Source organism: Acipenser ruthenus, chromosome 4, assembly GCF_902713425.1.
Source record: "Acipenser ruthenus chromosome 4, fAciRut3.2 maternal haplotype, whole genome shotgun sequence".
Taxonomy (NCBI): Eukaryota; Metazoa; Chordata; class Actinopteri; order Acipenseriformes; family Acipenseridae; genus Acipenser; species Acipenser ruthenus.
In genome coordinates this window covers 3,395,567-3,419,208 of record NC_081192.1, presented here as the reverse complement: position 1 = coordinate 3,419,208, position 23,642 = coordinate 3,395,567, and the positions used below count along the sequence as shown (strand labels likewise).

Sequence of the window (23,642 nt, the reverse complement as noted above, 5' to 3'; positions counted from 1 at the left end):
CCAGCGGGCTATAGGGTGCATCCTACCAGATGCGCCACTCAGGAGCCCCTAACATGGGATGTTTTTAACATGGGAGCTATCAGATTCACTTTCAATCCATCTTCTTTTTGGTTTGGAAAATTGTTTTTTGAGAACGCCGTCTACAATCATGTATAGTCTGAAAATAAAAATAGAGACAAAACTTTTTTCAATTGCAGCTCCGCGGCTCGGGCAGTTTCTTTCCCTGAACTTCGACTGCTACGGGTTTCTTTAAAACACAGCACATCAATCCCACAATCCCATGCAGCACAACACAGTCCCACAATCCCCCAGCGACCTGTAAATACAGGACAACAACTTAAGGATTTGGCCACGTTAGTAACAAACACAGAAACGCGTGTCTGTTGGCTTGGGTTGGCCAGCACCAGCCCTGGCCCGCAGTGGAAATGAGGCATCAGAAAAAGCATATGTTAAGCAGAGGACACTGGGAACTGTTTACACCAATTTCAGGAGAGCCACCTGGCAGATAAGAGACACAGCAATGATGGGATTAGGCAGAACTTCGTCTGTTATTGGCGAGAAATACGAGAAGGAAAAGTCTTATTTTTTTTCAAATCTGCATGTGGAAATAATGTGTAGGTGTGTTGTGTATGTGGTTTTGCAGGATGAGCCATACATCAGAGGGGCCCTATGTCTTTGTACTGTAGGTATTGAGCATGTTGCTATGCCAGCACACACTGACATATTATTATTATTATTATTATTTATTTCTTAGCAGACACCCTTATCCAGGGCGACTTACAGTCATAAACAAAAATACATTTCAAGAATCACAGTACAAGTATTAATACAATTAAGAGCAAGATAAAATATTATCACTTTGGTTCTAGTAAGTACAAGTATATGACAAAATACGATTCAATAACGGAGCAGATAAGTGTCAGTGATAGTTACATCAGGATATAATTAAATACAAAATACTACAGATTAAATAACACTTGACAGATTACAGTACTCTAAAGTACAGGGTTAAATGCAGTAAAATAGGGAGCAGATAAGAGCAAATAAAGTGCATTTAAGGAAGAGTGATAAGTGTCCAGATGGAAAAGAGGAGTTTCTACAGGTACTGTCTGAAGAGGTGAGTCTTGAGGAGGCGTCGGAAGATGGTCAGAGACTGGGCAGTCCTGACATCTGTAGGAAGGTCATTCCACCACTGCAGAGCGAGGGTGGAGAAGGAACGGGCTGTGGAGGCAGGGGAACGTAGAGGAGGTAGAGCCAGTCTTCTAGTGCAGGAGGAGCGGAGAGGTCGAGTGGGGGTGTAGGGAGAGATGAGGGTCTGGAGGTAGCTGGGTGCAGTCTGGTCAAGGCATCTGTAGGCGAGTACAAGAGTCTTGAACTGGATGCGAGCGGTGATCGGGAGCCAGTGGAGTGAGCGGAGTAGTGGAGTTGCATGGGAGAAGCGAGGCAGAGAGAACACCAGGCGAGCAGCAGAGTTCTGGATGAGCTGGAGTGGATGCGTGGCGGACGCAGGGAGGCCAGCCAAGAGGGAGTTGCAGTAGTCTAGGCGGGAGAGTACCAGGGCCTGGACCAGGAGCTGGGTGGTGTATTTGGTGAGGAAGGGTCAGATTCTTCATATGTTGCTCAGGAAGAATCAGTGCGTGCCAGGGTGGAGATGTGCTGGGATTAAGAGAGGCAGGGGTCCAGGGTGACTCTGAGGTTCTTAGCTGAGGAGGAGGGAAAGAGTGTGGTAGATTCCAGAGGAACAGAGATAGAGAGATCAGAGGAGGGGGAGGAGGAAGAGGAGGGAAAGAAAAGGAGGTAGTGGGTCTGGAGTACTTGCAGTACATTTTACTTCAGGAACAAAATGAAATGGAATTACCTATGGTGTGCATCTTTTTCAGAAGCGTCCCTATCATTATAGCCCCTTTGGTCATGATTTTTTCAGAAATCTTAAAACAGTTTGTATGAACTGTATGGAGTTCAAGAAGTTGCCCTGCCAACAATATATATATATATATATATATATATATATATATATATATATATATATATATATATATATATATACACACACACACACAGTGCCTTGAAAAAGTATTCAGACCCCTGACCAATTCTCTCATATTACTGAATTACAAATGGTACATTGAAATTTCGTTCTGTTTGATATTTTATTTTAAAACACTGAAGCTCAAAATCATTTATTGTAAGGTGACATTGGTTTTATGTTGGGAAATATTTTTAAGAAAAATAAAAAACTGAAATATCTTGCTTGCATAAGTATTCAACCCCCGTGCTGTGGAAGCTCCCAGTTTACACCGATGAAAGAAATTGCCCTAACAAGGACACAGTTACCTTACCATTGGCCTCCACCTGTGAACCATTAAAGTTGCTGTCACATTTTCTGGATAAAAACCCCACTGTTGAAGGATCATTGGTCAGGCTGTGAATCTGAAGGAAAATGAAGACCAAAGAGCATTCTACAGAAGTTAGAGATAAAGTAATACAAATGCATAGATGAGGGAAAGGGTACAAAATAATATCCAAGTGTTTGGATATCCCAGTGAGCACAGTTGGATCAATAATCAGGAAGTGGAAGCTGCATCACACCACCCAGGCACTGCCAAGAAAAGGCTGTCCCTCAAAACTCAACGCTCAAACAAGAAGGAGACTTGTGAGAGAAGCCACAGAGAGGCCAACAATCACTTTGAAGGAGCTACAGAGTTCAGTGGCTGGCAGTGGAGTAATGGTGCACCAGTCAACCATATCAAGAGCTCTAGGTAAACAGTGATAGGGAAACAGTGATAGGGAAACAGTGGCTTGGCTCTTCTAACGTGGATGTAGAAGACTCAGCACCCTAGAGAACACTCCCCATCAAGTTTATTTTTCATTTTAGCGCTAACTTGTCTTAAGGTGCTAAAATGGCAGAAATGGAGCAGTTGAGGGAGCAGTTGCAGGCGCTGAGGGCAGCTCATGATACCCTGGCTGCTAGACAGCAGAATGTACTTGCAGCTGTACCAGGAGAAAGCCCTGGGTAAGACCATGGTTGGTGGATTGTCTATTGATGATTGGGTGGAGGAAGCACGGACTAGCATTAGGGCCCGACATATGTCTAAAGTAGATCAGGCAATTTTTTTATATGACCATTTAGAAGGGGAGGCTAGAAATGAGATAAAATACCGATCCAAGGAAGAAAGAGAGGATCCTGAGAAAGTATTTAAAATATTGATTGAATTATATGGCTGTTCTCAGTCCTATGTGGGTTTGTACAAGCAGTTTTTTGAGCGAAGGCAGAAAGAGGGGGAGTCTCTTAATGAGTACTCCCATGCATTAATGTCCTTACTCGAAATGGTCTTGCGGAGTAATTCTAACGGTATTCCAAATTCAGAGATTGTGCTAAGGGATCAATTCGCAGAGAATGTGCGAGACAGTATGTTGCGCCAGGAGTTAAAAGGTAACGTACGTCGAGACCCACAGATTACTTTAATAGCCTTACGTCAAGAGGCAATTAGATGGGTTCAGGAAGGGGAACAGGGATCAATTAGTGCTGTTCATGCTCCCCCAGCCCGACTCGGTAGTATCCAATCAGAGGTCCAAGGCAGTTGTGAAGCGGTTGCTGTATTAAAAACACAGGATATTGAGTTGGAGGAAATTAGAGGGATTTTAAGTAGTCAACAGTTGCAAATTGATCACTTATTACAGCTCTTAGAACAGCCACGGGCTATTAGTAAAGGACAGGGGGCATCTCCGAGCCTTTTTAGGTATTGGTATGATTCAGAAGGGAGGCCCATTTGTAATCGGTGCAACCTGGCTGGCCATATTGCGCGGCGTTGTGTGCGAGAGCAGTCACAACATGGGCAAGTGCCTGGTAGTGATGGGGGGAGGTTAGAGCCCAGTAGCAGGACTCTGCCATCGGAAAACTAGGGCCCGCCAGTGTACAGAGCCATACATTGGTTGGGGGCAGTGTAGGCTCCAGTGCTACTCCAGATAGCGCCACTGCGGTATCATGTTTGTTAGGCCGTTGTCCGGTGGTGAAAGTCTATATGAGTGGGGTCTTAGTGCCTTGTGTATTGGATACTGGTTCAATGGTTACTACTGTTACAGAAAGTTTCTTTTCCCAGAATTTTAAGTTTAGATGTGGAGGGAAGCTTAGAGATTGTTGTTGGTTAAGCCTTCAAGCTGCCAATGGTTTAGAGATACCGTATGTGGGCTATTTGGAGTTGGATGTACAAGTATTGGGGAAGTTAATTCCCAGTCATGGGGTTTTGGTTGTTAAAGACCCCCCAGGCATTGGGGCCAAGTGTTGTAGAGGAGAGCTACCAGGGCTTCTGGGAATGAATGTAATTGAGGAGTGTTATCGTGAATTATTCTCACAACATGGGCCTGTGCTTTTTCAGGTCCCTCCTGTTGTTAATGCAGGTGTAGATTGGCAGAAGGCACTTCATTTTTGTCGACGCGTGGTGACTGGCACATCCCAGGTGGGTAAGATAAAAGTGCAGGAAGCTGGGTTAGTCAGTATTCCTGCTGGCACGATGGTTATGGTTCAGGCTACCGGCCCTCAGGGTGGTAGTATGTTGCCATGGACAGCACTATTAGAACCCTTGGGGCCAGGTGAAGGTGCCCTACCTACTGGACTCCTATTGCCTTCCGCTGTAGTAAATATAGTAAAGGGGCAGGTACAGGTACCGGTGGTAAATGTAGCCTATTTACATCCCCGTGAAGTTTTGGGGACAGCACATTGGGTAGAGGTAGTGCAGGAGCCTGCTACCGGTATCCAAATTGAGGAGGTAGGGGCCCCTGAACATGTTGCAATTGTTAATGTGCAGGGTGTACCATCTGGTAACATGGGCTCCTTATCTGATTTTTCTGGCCTTGATTTATCTGGGTTAACCTTAGTTGAACAGCAGCAGGTGCAGCAGTTGCTACACAAGTACCATACTGTGTTTGCTGAGGGTGAGGGTGATATAGGGTGTACCAAGGTTATTACCCATGAGATCCCCCTGGTGGACAATGTGCCAGTCCGCCAACGACATAGAAGAATACCCCCTTCACAATATGAGGCCGTAAAGGCCCATATAAAGCAGCTGTTGGAAAGCCAGGTTATTCGTGAGAGTAGTAGCCCTTATGCTTCTCCTATTGTGCTGGTGCAGAAGAAAGATGGCAGCCTGCGTATGTGTGTTGATTACAGGCAACTTAATGCCCGGACCCGGAAGGATGCATACCCCCTACCCCGTATTGAAGAATCCTTGGATGCCCTCTCAGGCGCGCGTTGGTTCTCCACACTTGATTTAGCAAGCGGATATAATCAAGTTCCGGTAGCAGAACCTGATCGGCATAAAACTGCATTTTGTACCCCTTTTGGTCTGTTTGAGTTTAACAGGATGCCTTTCGGACTCTGTAATGCCCCTGTAATGACTGTTTGGAGATCAGAGCTGCCAATCTCTCCTCTTGTACTTGGATGATGTGGTTGTGTTTTCTTCGACTGTGGAACAGCATCTGGGACGTCTAGAAATGGTCCTTAGTCGCCTTCAACATCAGGGCCTTAAGGCTAATCTCAGTAAGTGCTGTTTCTTCCGTACAAAAGTTAAATATCTGGGGCATTTGGTTTCCCGTGAGGGTGTAGCCACTGACCCTGAGAAGATCACTGTTGTTGCAGAATGGAAGCGGCCTAGAAGTCTTGTTGAGCTCCAGTCATTTTTGGGATTCTGCAGTTACTACCGTAGGTTTGTTGAGGGATTTGCAAAGTTGGCGGCCCCCCTTCATCAGGTAGTGGCTGAGTTAGCAGGAGCTGGTAAAAGAGGACGGAGAGGCCCAGGGGTTATTACGGAGAGCATCTGGACTAGGGAGTGCAATGCATGTTTTCAGGCATTAAAAACTAAACTTGTTTCTTCGCCAATTTTGGCTTATGCTGATTTTTCAAAGCCTTTTGTTTTGGAGACAGATGCCAGTCATCAGGGGCTAGGGGCTGTATTGTCCCAAGAACAAGATGGAAAATTGCGTCCCATTGTCTTCGCTAGTCGCGGGTTGAGACCAACAGAGCGGAAAATGGAGAAGTATAGCTCCATGAAATTGGAGCTACTGGCCCTGAAATGGGCCATGACGGAAAAGTTCAGGGAGTATTTGCTCGGACAGCATTGCCTGGTATACACTGATAATAACCCTCTCAGTTATTTGCAGACTGCCAAGCTGGGGGCACTAGAACAGCGATGGGTGGCACAACTGGCATCGTTCTCTTTTGAGATTAAGTATCGCCCTGGTCGACTCAATGGCAATGCCGATGCCCTGTCTCAGCAGTATGAGGAGGATGTTATGGTTGCTGAGGCTGGAGCGGCAGTGGGATCTCGTCTTCCCCTTGTTCTACGACGGTCTCAGTCAGGACTTCAATGTCAGGACGTGAAGCCAGGGGAAGCAAATCAGCGTACCATCACGGCTCTGCCTATTCGGCAGAAAGCTGATTTGGCCACCTTGCAGGCCCAGGACCCTGTAACTGGATGTTTCTGTGATTTTTGGAGACAGGGTTATGGACCGGACCATATCGAGAGAACACGGCTGTTAAAGCCAGTGTTGGAACTGTTGCGTCAGTGGGAACGGATTGAGCAAAAGCAAGATGTGCTGTATCGTGCTGCATATCCTTCAAGAGGAGGTAAGAAGTTTTTACAACTTTTACTCCCTGAAATTCTTAAGAAAGAAGTGCTTACTAGTTTACATGATGACCATGGCCATCAAGGGGTGGAGCGAACTATGCACCTGATTCGACAGAGGGTATTTTGGCCAGGTATGGGGAAGGATGTTAAGCACTGGTGTGAACAATGCATTCGATGTACATTGTCCAAGGCGGTTCAGCCGAAGATGCTTGCTTCAAGGCCCCTAGAAGTGTTGGCGATTGACTTTACTGTATTGGAGCCCTCTAGTGATGGTAGGGAAAATGTTTTAATCATGACAGATGTGTTCTCAAAGTATACGCAGGCAGTACCAACTCGGGATCAGCGAGCTAGTACGGTGGCTAAAGTATTAGTCCAGGAGTGGTTTTATCGTTTTGGAGTGCCTGAGAGAATTCATTCAGATCAAGGAAGAAACTTTGAGAGCACCTTGATTTACCAGCTCTGCCAACTGTATGGGGTGCAGAAGAGTCGGACGACTCCTTACCATCCTGAGGGGAATGGCCAATGTGAGAGGTTTAATCGCACTCTCCATGACCTCTTGCGGACACTCCCTCCAGAGAAGAAACGTCGCTGGGCTGTTCATCTTCCCCAAATGTTGTTTGCTTATAATACGTCGGTTCATCAGAGTACTTGTCAGTCTCCTTACTATCTGTTGTTTGGAAGAAAACCTCATCTGCCTATAGATTCCCGGCTTGGAGTTGGAGAAGTGGAGCCAGCCGGGGGTACTGTGGAGGACTGGCTAGCGGAACATCAAGAGAATTTGCAAACAGTTTTTGGGGAGACTCGAAAGCGCCTGTTGGATGCGGCACAGCGGAGGGCGAGAAGGCATAACGAGAAGGTCCGGGATGTGAGGATAGAGGAAGGGCAATTGGTTTACTTGAAGAACCACAGCAGCAGAGGACGGAATAAAATTCAGGATATTTGGAACCCTATGGTGTATAAAGTGGTACGGTCCCCTAAAGGACAGGGGGCAGTTTATTCTGTTGCCCCTGTGGATGGAACTGGGATAGTTCGGCATGTCCATCGAGGGGAGTTAAGACCACTTCATCCCAATGTGGTGGAAGTAACGTCACCTGCTGTAGACCTTGATTTTGGCCTGTTCCCCTCACAGTTTCCCATTGCAGGAAAAGATACATCATCAGAGGATGGGGAGAGTGTGGTGTGTAGCAGAGTCCCAGTACCTCAGGAGGCCCCTATTCTATCATCTGAGGAAGAGGAACTGGGACAGCAGTCTCTAGTGGTGCAGGAGGAAACTGCCCCAGTGGTAGAAGAGGTTTTGCGACGGACCGTACGGAGTACTGCAGGTTATCATTCTAATCCCCACAACCTTCCTAGGTCTGTAGTCCAACACATCGAAGACGTTCCAGGTCTAGCAGTAAGGGCTGCGAATCTTACTAGGCCAGGCACCGACAGTTGCATAGTCGAGTCACTACCTGGTATTTCGGGCAGTGGTTGTTAAAAGTATTGGCGACGGGGGCGTCGACGCAAAATAGGGGGGGTAGAATGTAACAGGTGGGACCGCGGGAACCAGGAAGTGTTAATTGTTGGCAGTATAAATATCGGCACCATAAGGGTGCAAGAGAACCAGGTAGTCGATGTGCAGCTGTGTTTTGGTGTTCCTGTGTTCCCGTGGTTCCCCCTGTGACGAGGTAAGCCGGTTGCACTATTGTTTTGCTCCCTCTTAATTTTTATGTGCAGTACTCTTTTGGTGTCCTGGTTTTATGGTATTGTTATTGGTATATTGTAGGGCGAGTCGGCGGATATTCTTTTGGACGTCAGTATTCCGGACTCTCCCGAGGTAATGGAAACTGTGTTTTCAATGTAACTGCTGTGTTAGATTTGTTGTGGTGGTGCGGCGTAACAAGGTTTCTTTTGTTGTTGTAGGAAGTGGAACGCCGCCAGCCACTGTTTCTGCTAGTTGTCTTTCCCTGTGTTTATCTTGCACATTGTTTTTGCTTATTATTGTCCCTTGTTTGTTTTAGTTTGTGTACGCACGTTTTTATTTGTCTTTACAGTTTTAATAGTATCGTGCAGCGTTTAGCTAGCTTTTAGTGTGTGTCTATAGGAGCTGCGAGGGAGAGCGTCGCTATTGTAGCTGCTCTGCTCTACAGAGCATTGAACGTTTAGTCAAGTAAGGTGCTGGGTTGTGTTTTCTTTTTGAATTGTGCACTATTATGTTTGGTGTGGTGATTTTGTTTATAGTTACACTTTTAACATATTTACTTTAATAATTCACGTGTGGTTTCTTTTTGTTTATTTTATCACAGGTGGTGGTTGACTGCCCTTCTGGGCTTTGGTGGGTGGAGCAGCCAAATATTTATTAATTGGATGGACGTTTCTCTATCTCTCCTCTAGGTGTCGCTGGGGACAATAAATAAGCAATTATTCTATTGTGCAAGATATATGGTTAGGATTGTGTGTAATTGCACTGCAGCAATTGTGGGTTTTAGTGTTGTTGTTGATAATAAAGATTTTGTTGGCACAACCAATTTCCATTCTTTTGTCTTTTCATTTATTTGAGAGGGGCTCTGTGTGGGGTACCCAAATATTGCTGCTAGATTAATAAGGTTATGTGAGGTTCTATTTCTCGTTAAACTATAGATGGCATAGTCTGCATCGCGACCTGTACAGTTAAATAGAGAATAGGTCGTGGACGCCACACTAACGCTGCCCATGCCTCAAGACACACCATCCCTACAGTGAAGTATGGTGGTGGCAGCATCATGCTGTGGGGATGCTTCTCATCAGCAGGGACTGGGCATCTTGTTAAAATTGAAGGAAGAATGGATGGAGCAAAATACAGGGAAATACTACAAGAGAACCTGCTTCAGTCCGCTAAAAAACTGAAGCTTGGGAGGAAATTCACCTTTCAGCAGGACAATGATCCCAAGCACAAGGCCAAAGCAACACTGGAGTGGCTCAAGAACAAAAAGGTGAATGTCCTACAGTGGCCCAGTCAAAGTCCTGATCTCAATCCCATTGAGAATCTGTGGCACTATTTGAAAATTGCGGTCCACAAGCGTCGTCCAACCAACCTGAACAACCTGGAGCAAATCTGCCAAGAAGAATGGGCCAAAATCACTCCGACACTGTGTGCAAAGCTGGTACATACTTACCCCAAAAGACTTAAAGCTGTTATTGCAGCGAAAGGTGGCTCTACCAAATATTAATGTGTGGGGGCTGAATACTTATGCAAGCAAGATATTTCAGTTTTTTTATTTTTCTTAAAAATATTTCCCAACATAAAACCAATGTCACCTTACAATAACTGATTTTGAGTTTCAGTGTTTTAAAATAAAATAACAAACAGAACGAAATTTGTAATTCAGTAATATGAGAGAGTTAGTCAGGGGTCTGAATACTTTTGCAAGGCACTGCATATATATATATATATATATATATATATAGTGGATACATCTCAGACTGCATTTTTAGGTCTTATTTAAAAACATGTTATGTAGCATTTTTTTTTAAACTGTGTAATTTAAATGCTATTTTCTCTGAGCACTGTCCGCGACGCACGCGCAGTAAATACAGTTGCTGCTGATCGCACATGTCATCAATGATAATATTTAATCGACAGCTTTGTGAAGCAGGTAACAGGAAATTTAAAAGCTATATCATATCAGATATATTTTATTACTATTTTTATGTATGATAATTATTTGTGAAATCATTATATAACAAATATACGGAAGAACATTACCTTTTTTTTACCTACTTTTTCCAAGTAGCTGCCGGTAGTTTGTTTACCGTACTATATTGCTGTGTCTTGATAATATTTTATGTTGTTATGTATTTCTAAAGTAACCAGTGTTACCGGACTGTTAAATGATTTAATCAATACACTTATTTAGAGCGATGTTTCTGCGCATGCGCCAACAAATGGGACAGTGCTCGGAACATAACGTTTTTCATAATTACAGATTGTCATAACTTGCTAATGTTGCCGTTTTCTTCAAAAGGCTTTGGGCAAATGTGAAATCTTCTTCAAAAATTTGATGGATTTTTTTAACATCGCGAAAACCAGCAACATTTTATGCTTCCATTGACTCTCCATAGTTTTTTTTTTTGTCGAACCCTCTGTGTATACCACAATGCTTTGCGCGCAGTGAGACACAAGTCGCCATTGAAAACACCGTGTAACAAATTTTTTTTTTTTTTGGTTCCTGGGTAGTAAGTGTTATTTCTTAACTTATGCCTCAAAAGTATAGAAAATGGCTATTATTCCCCACAAACCTTGCTTTTGTGACCAGGACAGTGATATTTTGAAATTTACCTATTTTCCAGAACATTCCAGATAGATTCAGTGCTGAGTAAACTTGGAGAAACTTCTAGAATTCCAGTAATATAAATAGTAGTATAAATACAGGGGCCTTAAGCCCACCAGTTCAGTTTAGTTCCAGCTGCCTAAGTGGATACATATCTGCATTTTTCTGAGATGGCATCAAGAGGCTGCAAGCATCCGGCAGACGCATTTTGCTATGTCTGCACCCAATTTATCAAGACAAGAGCGAAAAAGTACTCCGTGGAGGCATCTGCTAAGATGTGTGAGGCCTACAAGGCATATTTCGGCATGCCTGTCGGGGATCAAGACAAACCCTGGGCACCTCATTTCACCTGCGAGCACTGCAAAAAAACTCTGGAAGGTAAGATGGACAATTGTTGCTCGGATTTTATGTTATAAAATTTGTTAATTTTTAAAATTGTAAAAGTTTTTAATTTTAAAATGTTTTACAATTTTCAATGTTATTGAAAAAATATATCATATATGAAAAATGTTGCGAGAATCTCTTACACATTAGTCATGGGTGAAATAAATGTATTTTTGTAGGATGGTACAGAGGGGAAAAGAGAGCCATGAAGTTCGCTATCCCAAGAATTTGGCGGGAACCCACTGACCACTCAAGCAACTGCTACTTCTGCATGGTGGACCCTTCCAAGCGGACCGAGTTCTCTGTGGGGAGGAACAACGTCAAGTGGGAGCCACTGGTGGACCCCCGGAAGGTGCTGATGCCACCACTGCACATCAAATTGGGCCTTATGAAACAATTTGTCAGAGCTCTAGATAAGGAGTCGGCAGCCTTCAAGTACCTTCAAGACTTCTTCCCTAAGCTGTCTGAGGCAAAGGTCAAAGCCGGTGTCTTCGTCGGACCACAGATAAAGAAGGTCCTGGAGTGCAATGAATTCCCCAAGAAGCTCACTAGTAAGGAGAAAGCGGCTTGGAACAGCTTTGTCGCAGTTGTTCGGGGCTTCCTGGGCAATCACAAGGCCCGAAAACTATGTGGAGCTGGTTGAGACTCTGGTGAAGAACTACGGCACAATGGGCTGTAGGATGTCCCTCAAAGTCCATATCCTTGATGCTCATCTTGATAAATTCAAGGAGAACATGGGAGCGTACTCGGAGGAGCAAGGCGAGGGCTTCCACCAGGATATACTGGACTTTGAACGCCGCTACCAAGGACAGTATAACAAGAACATGATGGGAGACTACATTTGGGGGCTGATTCGTGAAAGTGATTTACAGTATAATCGTAAATTTCGAAAAACTACTCGCTTCTAAATCTTTTGTAGTCATTTTTGTATTACTTTAGTATAAATACATGTTAATTTGGATTCATATGTTGTTTTTTTCTGACTTTATGTGAACGAAAAGACACAAATTCGCCGGTTTTATCATTGGAAATAGGTAAATTTCAAAATATCACTGTCCTGGTCACAAAAGCAAAGTTTGTGGGGAATAATAGCCATTTTCTATACTTTTGAGGCATAAGCAATTAGGAAATAACACTTACTACCCAGGAACCAAAATTGTGTTACATAGTGAAATCAGCGGAGTCAAGTATCTCTTGTTCAAAGAATATCTTTTGAAACGCCCTTCTAATAAACTGTAATATTATTGGCTCAAGCAGTTTTGAGTGAGGCTGGATTTTCATTGGTTAAAATATTAGTGTGTGCTCCCATTGGCTAGAAAGGTTGCAGTGTTTTCAGCACAGTGCGAGATTGACAGTTGGAAGTTTGTCTGTTTGTTGGAAGTTCGACTGGTTGATTAGAAATGTGCAGGTCCGTACAGCCTTTCGTATTAATGAATTGATCAATTCATTTGTGAATTATTAGATGAATTAACAAATACGTTTATGAATTACTGTATGAATTGACGAATTGCTGGACAAATTCACCAATTCCTGAATTGACAAATGAATAGCTGGATAGTTTTGGCACAAATGGCGCTCCATATATTACAATACAATGACACTTGGTGTGACTAAAGGAAGGTTGCACGAGCAGCATTAAAAAGCGGCTGTACAGCGCATGCAAATCTGCAGAATTACTGAACAGTCAATGTTCATATTTCCAACCAATCACAGAGAATTTCGGGTGGGTTTATACACCGACTTATGCTAAAACAAACTATCGGCTATCCTCGCCAGAATCATCACTCTCGCTGCGTGAAGAGGTTAGACTACTGTAAATAATAACACATACAGGTACTATTTGTACTGTGCTGGAATGTTTCTCGTTATCCATGATGATTGTATATCTGTGTGCAACCGACTTTGCTTCGTGTGTAGCTATAGGCGACAATTGCGGAAATGAAAGCTGTCATGTCACATTACCGTCCCATGTTAACTACGCATTGAAGCATCTCGTGGTTATAACACCTTGTGCATTAGAATAGCCCATCAGAATAGGAGGGGCTGTAAAACATTAATACAGAAGTATCTGGAAACATATTTTCTATTGAATTAAGTTTATATTCACTTTCAGTTCACATGTACCCTCTGAGAAACATATGTTCGTGAATAAGTAATTTATTAACTAGTTATTTTCACATTTGTGAAATTCAGAACATGTTTTATTTATTTTATGATGATGTTTTTAGCAATAATGACATACAATAGTTTCAGGTCTTCAGGTGCACATTTAATTTGTTAAATATTTACATTGATAGTTGAGTACTGTATATGATACAAATACTTTAAAACAATTACAAAAAAAGAACCACGTCCTCGTTTCATTTACCTTTCTTTAAAAATAAGTAAATAAGCTGTCTTAGAGGCAGGATACTTCTCTAATTTGGTGACCCCTTATTTTTATGCTAAATGTGTTATAGAAGTATATTTTATCCTGGTTTTACTGCCACCACCTTTTTATCATCAGTAAGGTCCGGTACTGCAGATAGAAACAGAAAATAATTATGATTATATTTATACAGCGAATCAATGCAGGGTAAGAGGAGAACAGTCAATTTAATAAACAATAGTTAAAACAATGCTCCACGACAATTACAGTAAACAGTATAGGTCAGAGCTAGTCTCTGACCCTCAACAACAAAACAAATATAAACCACTTCAATCGAAAGCAATAAAATGTCAAGATATGATAAAGCAAACAATGAGAAAATAAACAAAGAACCAAAACAGTAAAGCTAAACTACTAATGTCGAATACCACTCGATAGAAAATGAACACAACAAGTTAAGTGTTTAGAGACCAGCCCTAACATACTCTAGTACCACTTAAATTAGCAATAAGGGGGACGGGAGACTTAAATGGGCAATAGCTTTATGTAGTAAAACCATCTAATTTAATTAATTACAAAGAAGAAGAGAATATATGATTGTTTAAAATGTCCATATTCAATTACAAGCAGTATAATATATACGGTAGCGTTCAATCTTTAAAAAAAGTGATTTAAATAAATGAAAGACAATAAATATCCGTTATGTAATTAATATAAACAATACAAAAGGCAAGTTCAGAATGTGCACATATGCAATTATAAACTGACGTAGGTTCACAGAGTATGCATAATAGAGAAGATTTCACAGAGTCACTTTCCTGAATTTGCAGACTTCGCTGTCTGGGCTCCAGCAGCAGGAATGTGAATCAATTTCAGCTTGTCGTTTCAGTCTCAACACGGCGATCAGGACGGCAACCACGCTTTCTCATACTGCGGTATGAGAAAGCGGCTCCTGGCAATCTGAAAACCTCTGCGCATTTTACATAGACTTATGCTTATATTAAGACAGATTAAATAATATTCATATTTAATAAAGAAGTGACAACATTTCATTTGAGCAAAACAGGAATACGATTTAATCTTATTACACATTGATCCATGTCTCAGCCTATACTGTTGACTTTAAAAAAAATAAAAAAAAAACTCGACAAGATCAGCAAAGAAGTTAGCCTTAGTAAAATGTATCTAATTTAGATTGTCAGAAAACGGTTTCTCATGATCATTGATTGGTACCAAAAATGGAATAGGTAGGAAACTTATATGCAAGTTAATACCAATTGCAACGAGCTTGGCAGCTCAACATAGTCCCCAGCTGCGTACTGAAATTTACCTCAATTGCAACGAACCCCAAATAACTGCTGCTGCCCTCTAGAGGATACTAAGTGCGTGCCAAATTGCAGTGCCTATGTAACCCCACTTCCCACGTACTCTGCGTTGACACTTGTTTTCCTCTTTTTTTCGTAAATCAACAGCTTTTATTAATTTGTACATGCAGCGTCGGGTCTGAAAGAAGCAAGCCCGGAGTTAGCATACAAAAATTATTTTAACATTTTTTCACAACACATAATGCTCTATATGTGTATCTTATAACATAAACATATATCTACCGATCAATAGTTTAACAAAATACATGTAAAAATCAAAATGATATTATTATAAATCAGAGCACCTCAAACACGCAGCCTCACCTGAAAGAAGCAAGCCCGGAGTGACTTGCTCCTGCGCAGATGGGCTCTTACCCTTGACCTCAAAACGAGGCACTATTGAACAAGCATATAAAAATTTAAAGGAACAGTGCAAATTCAAATTGCACCTGTTACATCTCACCCCCTCTAAATTTCAACAAATTTCCAGACTGATTACACTACATGTAATGTTATCAATTTCTTCAAGAACATTACAAAACATGAAAAAGAAACAAGGCCTGGGTTCTATACCCAGTTAGATGTACCAACTTGTAGTTATTCTTGACGAATTGTGAAATTAAAGAAACTGGCCAGGTTACAGTTGCTCTCACAGAGTTGAAATGTGCCGATATACACATTTCCTACACCTTTCTTATGCCTTGTTAAAAAAACCACTTCTGAAACAGGTGATTCACAAAAACAAAATAAGAAAACAGTTGTATTACAAAATACAAACAACTTACAAAAATTGAAAAAAAAAACACACATATTCTCAGTATTAGTCCCTTTTTTTTTTTAAACTATCTCCACTACGAAATTATTTTTTTTTTGTGCAAAAAGAGACCCAACAGACATACTCATACTGCATATTAGTCTATCTACAGACTTCACTATACGCCCTGCTCTGGTTCTAGTAACTGTCTGCTCTGGCTCAATCTCTACGATTTGTCTATTTGCTGTTTCTGCAGTAACGCTAACTGGACTCAGCCCCTCATTAACTTCAGAAAGACTTGGGCTTCTTTCGGGAGAGTCACAGGACTCTTCTACTCTGTTCCCACTCGGTTCTTCATCTTCAACAGAGTTCTGGTTAACGGGTTCAGGAATTGGCTCTTCATCATCACTTTCAGCATCACTTCCATGTGAAAGGTTTTCACAGGACCCTTCAGCAGCCATCATTGACATTCCTTCCTCTAAACTGCTTTCCAGTGATTCATTTTGTTCTGCTCCCTGAGATACCCAGTTCCTGGTTCTGGTCTCCACATCTTCCATCTCAACTTCACTTACAGAGCTTCTTTGTCCCTCTGAGGATTCTCCTGAAGAAAGAATGTCCACATCCCCTTCACAGTCAGTATCTAATGGTAGGAAGTTCGCCTGCATGATCAGGTTCCGATGAACAGTTTTCTCCTCCCCTGTTCCAATCCTGCGGATTTGGTAAATGGGCAGTTTTGCATCTTTCTTCACACCTAACTTCATACAGAGCTGACTCCCATTTGTCAGCTAACTTTTTTTTTTCCTCTTTCAGTCTTATTGGCCAGGAGGACTCGATCCCCTTCAGCAATGGCGGTGCCCTTGACTTTTTTGTCAAACTGACGTTTCTGGTGCGCTTGCTCTCTCAGTGCATTTTTCTGTGCAACATGGACAGCTTCCTTTAGATCTCGTCTCAGCTGGGACACATAAGCATCGTAATCCACCACGTTCTCATCTGTCAGCACATTGCCGAACATCACGTCAACAGGTAGGTGAGGTATCCTCCCAAACATGAGGTAAAACGGTGCATAGCCAGTCGTCTCATGGGTTGTGCAGTTATAAGAGAATGTCAGCGTGTTAATCATTTGTGGCCACCTATGCTTAGTTCTCGGGGGCAGCGCTCTTATCATTGCTCCCAACGTACGATTAAATCGTTCAACACTGCCATTCCCAGCCGGGTGATAAACTGTTGTACGAGATTTTTCTATATGAGCTATATCAAGCAATTCCTGCACCAGCTGTGACTCAAAATTAGAACCGCGATCTGAATGAATGCGTTGTGGGAAACCGTATACACAGAAATAATCATTCCACAAGCGCTTGGCTACCTGTTTAGCTGTTTGGTTTGTACAGGGAAAAGCATGTGCAAGACGAGTAAAATGGTCAGTGACCACAAGAACATCCACGTTGCTATTTCTATGATCCTCAGCTGACCAGAAGTCTATGCAAACCAATTCAAGAGGAGAAAAGGTTTGTATGGATTCAAGTGGAGCCCTAGCTTCAGGTTCAGGAGACTTGCTCAAAACACATCTCCTACACTTCATCACATAGTCTTTCACCTCCTTTTCAATGCCAGCCCAGAAGAATCTTTGGCGTGCTAGTTGCAGCGTTCTAAATTGCCCTTGGTGTCCAGCCTCATCATGAACTCCTTTTAACACAATAGATATCAACACTGAAGGTACAATAAATTGGTACCTTTTCTGACCAGAGACAATGTCTTTTGACACTCTATACAGTATGCCATCTTTGATTTGGAGTTTTCTCCATTGCTTTAACAGCCTCAACACTCGAACACCTTCATGACACCTTTCACGTCTGGATGGACGTCGCTTCCTTTGCACGTAGAACATCACCCTGGATACTATGCTGTCTTCTTCTTGCCTTCGTTTAAGGTCGTTATGGGAAAAGGCCGGAATGGTCTGCTGAGAATGAAGTGCGACACACTGGTTGTTTACTGCCAAACTGACTGCTCTGTCCGGCACTGTGCACCCCCATTGACAATGTACATCCAGAATAGCTGTCACCTCCTCAGCTGTTACCATACCTGCCAACTGTTCACTACCTGTTGAAGTAACCAAAGCTTGAGTGTTGACCGTTAGATGGAAAGCATCATGAACATCTTTCTTCTGAATTGACTCTGACTCGTCTACAAGAGCCTGGTATGGCTCCCGGGTGAGACGCTCCGTCACACTTGTTTTCACAAAGGGGGACCTGCTCAGACGGTCTGGAATTACATTTTTGACACCTGGGACATATTTCAAATCAAAATTGTATGGAGCAAGTCTTGACACCCACCGTTGCTCACAAGCATCAAGTTTGGGCTTTGTTAGTATATAAGTCAATGGGTTATTATCTGTCCATATTGTGAAGGTTCTTCCTCTCAACCAGTGACTAAACTTGTCACAGACTGCCCACTTTAAAGCAAGGAACTCAAGGCGGTGTGCTGGATATTTCGTCTGTGCCCGATTCAAAGATTTACTTGCAAAAGCCACAGGCCGGGCCCTCTGTTCTCCATCTGCCACTTGACTCAAGCAGGCACCTAAACCATAGGAAGAGGCATCAACTGACAAAACGAAAGGCTTATCAAAATCAGGGTGAGCCAAAACCACTGTTTGTAGGAGAGCCTCCTTTAAGCTTAAGAAAGATTGCTGACACTCTGTTGTCCAGTCTTCAGGACTCAGTTTCTTAAACCTGACTCTCTTCGAGTGACCCTTTGAGCCTTGTTCAGCAGTCAGCTTGTACAGCGGTCTAGCTTTCGCAGAGAAACCCTCAATGAAATGATTGTAATAATTCAACATCCCTAGAACAGACCTGACTTTCTTAGGAGAGGGTGTGCAGCCATCTTCCAGCATTAAGTCTCTCTCAGTGAGATTAGCTATTACTGCCACCTTGTCTGGGTCGGTGGAAACACCCTCTTCACTGACCACGTGCCCTAAAAATTTCAGCTGTCTTTGCAAAAAGTGACATTTCTTTGGAGACAACTTAAGACCATGGTTTTGGAGACGACTAAACACCATTTCCAGCCTCTGAAGAGCTATCTCCTCACTGGGTGCAAACACCAGTAAATCATCAAGATAACACAACAAGCTAGTGTAATTCTGGTCACCAAAAATAGAACTCATAATTCTCATAAAAGAGCCTGGAGAATTACAAAGACCCTGTGGCATTCGATTATACTCAAACAAGCCAACTGGTGTAGTACAAGCTGTATATTTCTTGTCGCTTTCGTGCAATGGAACATTATAAAAGCCAGAAGTAAGGTCCATAGAGCTAAACAAGGAATTGCCTCCAAGAGCAGCTAAAGCATCTGACTGATGAGGCAATGGATAGGCATCCTTAAAGGTGCGTCGGTTCAGTTCACGGAAATCAGTACACACACGCACATCCCCTGATTTTTTCAACACAAGCACCAACGGTGAAGCCCATTCACTATTTGACTTCCTAATAATGCCTTTCTCTTCCATATCATTGAGAACCTGCTTAAGCCTGTGATAGTCTGCAGGTGAAACCCTACGATAAGGTAAACGGAAAGGACGCTCATCTTTCAGGTGTATCCTGTGTACAAAGTCTTTAGCTTCACCACAATCCAGTTTGTTCCTTGAAAAAATCTTCTCGTATTTAACAACTAAATCTCTAAGCTTAGTCTTCCACTGATCGCTTACTTCACATGAATTCAAGTCTAGTCCAGCACGTTCCAACTCGGTGACAATGGAGTTTACATTACGTGTACATTGGAAATTCATTTGAATGCCTTCCGTCTCAGTTCTGCTATTAACATGGGTGCTGTCCATACCGAGTCCCCAGTCAAAATCCTCAAGAGCAATACATGGGTGCACATCTGCAATTTTTGTGTTACGTCTCAAAGTCAATGGCTCACTCAAAGAGTTAATTACTTTTACAGGGACCCACCCATCTCCCCACAAAGGTGTAACAACTCGACCGACCAGTACATTTCTGTTGACAGCTCTTGAAGTGGAAGATTCAACCACAACAGTACTACCAGCTGATATTTGGACTTTATCTGGTAGCTTACCCCATAACACGTGCTCACTGTGAGGTTGGAGGACCACGGTCTTCCTCAATTTTGCCGTTCCCACCTTATTTGGAATGTGATCTCCCCTCCATCGCACAAGGTTGGCCATTAGAGTCATAAATCTACCACTCTCACCCATCTCTCCTTTGTCAGGTTCTTTCAGGAGCCTCCAGTAATTGTCATTGCTTTTCATAACCTGAATGAGATGTTTTATCACATTAGTACCAATAATAAATGCATCCACTTGTCCTGGTACCACTAAAACAGGAACAATCATTTGATAGCCATACAGGGTTATTTCAAGGTCATAAATGCATTTGGGTTGAACCTGGAGCCCCCCACAACCTATAAGTGTGACATTTGCCTCTCTACTATCATTAACACTGAGCTCACTGCGTTCTATAAGCTCAATCTCTGTCTGCACACTAATGGTGCACGCCATCGAGCCACTGTCCAGAAGAGCAGGAAACTTCAGGTCTGCACCTATGGAAACCATGGTATAAAATAGGCTGTCACTGTCCACCAATTGTTGTGTTCTTTGAAAAATAGCTTCCTTGTTTTTCTGTATTTTGCCACAATGGTTGCTATATATGGATTTGAGATCATCAGTATCTAAGGCTGGGGGGTTTATTGTATTGCCCACACAGTCCCCCTTCAAGTGTGGACAATCTAGTTTTCCTGCTGACTATCGGATTTCGGAGCAGCCACGGGATCAGTTACCTGGTTACTGACTGGGCAGTTTCTGCAGCTGTGATCCGACGAAAAACATGTGAAACATAGACGGTCACGTATACAATGGGTCTTCGTGCTATGATCCCTCCCATCACATATCTGACAATGGTTTCTCGGTCTGACCTTCCAATTCTGTTTTTGAGGTCTCCCACCCACATTGTTAAGAGCCTTTGCAAGCAGATCAATTAACTTTGTCAGTGTGTCTTCATTTTCTGAACCTTGTCTGGCACTGGGCTGCGAACACTTGTGTTCAGGCTGCACATGGGTCACATCAGAAGCTTCCTCTTTGGCTTGTTTGCTTGTTGTCCTAGACTCAACAGCAATATTACTCTGACCTCTTGTAGCACCAGTGCTAAGCCAGTTACTTTTTAATCTTAGCTCTCGTTGGTGGCTATCCAGCATATCCTGTACTTCTTGGACTGACCATTTTTCCAGTGGTCTGGTCTTAAAAGCACTAGCCAGTTGTGCATCGGGGCAGTGTCTAATGAACAGCATTGCAACCTCTAAACCTGGGTCATCAACCTTCCTACCCCTTCTTTGCAAACAGTCAGTCACAAGATCCATGGACTTGTTAACCCTGATCCAATAATTAAATGCACTTTCATTGGGCCGAGGCAAAGTAGCATAGAAATCGGCCAGTGGAGTTGTAGACGAAATTGCATCACCAAAATGCTGCTTCAGTATGCTAAAGATCGCTTCAGAATTTGTTTGCAAATCTACGTTACTATTTCTGACTGCAATTTTCACAACGTCTTTAGCTTTTCCTCTTAATTTTTCCATAATTTCACGTGAATGCACCTGAACTTCAAAGTCTTTCTTTCGCAAATAATTTTGCATTACTTCTTCCCATTCATAAACATTACACTTATCGGTTTCATCGCCACGAAATGTAGGTGGTTCCTTAACCTCAGACTTTACAATCACATTGAGCTTCGACAAATCAAGTGTGCTAGCAGTTTCAGAAACCCTATTGTGTTCTTTTAAACCAACACTGTTATCATCATGTGAACTGTCATGGTTTGGGGAATTTACACTCTCTACTAACTTACTATTAACTAATTGAGAAACAATAGATTCTCCAATTTGTTGTCCCAACTGCACAATTACTTGTGTTAGCATCTCCCCTGAAAGTCCCTGATGCTCTGTTTCACAAGTAGCATTATTTGAATCAGATACACAAAAGGATGGACAAGACTGCTGCATTTCTGCCATTTTGACACCCAAAACACCAGATTCAACACTGTGAGTGTTTGGAGTGCTAAACATTACATGCTCTCTGGCGCCCCCTGGTGGAATTTGCATCGCCGGTACATTTCTAGTCCACCCCCTTCCCATTCCTGCTGTACTGAAACCAGCAGCTGCAACAGGGCTGAACTCGCGCCACTTTTGCTTAGGCTTTACTGACTCGCATTGTTCTATATTAACAGTCTTATCACTCCAGTGTGCCATTGTAATTCTATAAAATACAATATAATAGTTCAAAACATTGAAATGAAAACAACATTAAAGAAAGAAAACCACGTTTCTTTACATAAACTGAACAGGAATCACGTTACACATTCGACTTCAAATTTAAATTGTAGACATCAATGTACATTGCAATGCGGCGTATATCGTATTTATTTTCCACTACTCTGCAATTACACCTTCCCTATACCCGTCTGCACTATCTTAGGACCTGAATCACACGCTTGTCCCACGGCGATCGGCTGAGCTGATCTTAGTTCCATCGGAGTCACGGCACCAAATGTAACCCCACTTCCCACGTACTCTGCGTTGACACTTGTTTTCCTCTTTTTTTCGTAAATCAACAGCTTTTATTAATTTGTACATGCAGCGTCGGGTCTGAAAGAAGCAAGCCCGGAGTTAGCATACAAAAATTATTTTAACATTTTTTCACAACACATAATGCTCTATATGTGTATCTTATAACATAAACATATATCTACCGATCAATAGTTTAACAAAATACATGTAAAAATCAAAATGATATTATTATAAATCAGAGCACCTCAAACACGCAGCCTCACCTGAAAGAAGCAAGCCCGGAGTGACTTGCTCCTGCGCAGATGGGCTCTTACCCTTGACCTCAAAACGAGGCACTATTGAACAAGCATATAAAAATTTAAAGGAACAGTGCAAATTCAAATTGCACCTGTTACACCTACAAAAAGTACCACGAAATGTTTTTGTCAGGACAACTGAGGAGGTCAGCACCTCCGGTAACAAAAACGCTTATTCACTGCCAAACATGAACTGCTTTAGATGTGTAATGGCTGCAGTATAGGATACTGACCTTAGGTTTAGGGTTTCGGTGTTGGGAGAGGATTATTCATTGTTTTTATTAACAACAATATGATAACCAATCAGAGTGCAGTGTCCTGACAGGAACATTTGGTGGGACCTTTGTAAGGACAGCGTGGTGTAACCCTTTCTGTAGACTAATGATTTATAGTACTGTACTAAGTGGAACAAATGTGAAAAATCCCCAAATGTATTGACAACTTTTCAAGTGAACTATTCATAGCCACAAATCCAGCTATAGTTTACCTAAATTTGACGTATGAAAAACATATTTACATATAGCCTATAATACATATACATATAGATAGATAGATAGATAGATAGCCTCATGTAGCTTGAAAATAGCCTAGGCCTATATGAAAATTTCCTGCAGGCTACGACTTTCAAAATAGTCCCAATTCTCTCCCGGTGTTTGTAATTAAAGCACAATTGTATGGTGGTCTGTTTTAAATGAGTAGGCTACAATTATTGTGTAATTATTCAATGAATTGTTTTTAACCACCTGTTCCCCTTTACAACGTGGCCTCAATGCACCCGATCTCGAGATCTGTAAAGATGTTAAGCCGTTACCAGAGAGTTTTCTATGCGCAGCGATTACAATCTGCCTGAATAAGATCCAGGCATTATCGCTGTTTGCGTGACCCGTTCACTAGATACAATAAACAGGACTTTAGAATGAGGTATCGCTTTTACACAAATGGTGCCAGAAGATGAGTTGAGATACTGGGAGCACGGCTTCGATCCAGGGGAAGAGGG

At 42.4% G+C, this 23,642-nt stretch overlaps 1 protein-coding gene and 1 long non-coding RNA gene across 2 annotated transcripts in view; both read left to right on the top strand.

Moving 5' to 3' along the window:
- LOC131733282 (neurotrophin receptor-interacting factor homolog) overlaps positions 1-648 on the top strand; it is a 44,501-nt gene extending 43,853 nt beyond the window's left edge. Inside the window, exon 2 of the mRNA XM_059021161.1 lies at positions 644-648. Within this exon, the coding sequence (XP_058877144.1) occupies positions 644-648 (5 nt within the window). The remainder of the gene's footprint in view (positions 1-643) is intronic.
- Positions 649-8,146: 7,498 nt separating this feature from the next.
- Positions 8,147-9,262, top strand: LOC131734664 (uncharacterized). The gene is made up of 3 exons (XR_009327063.1): positions 8,147-8,290; positions 8,389-8,439; positions 8,526-9,262. It is a non-coding gene; the product is annotated as an uncharacterized LOC131734664 (long non-coding RNA).
- Positions 9,263-23,642: the final 14,380 nt, after the last annotated feature.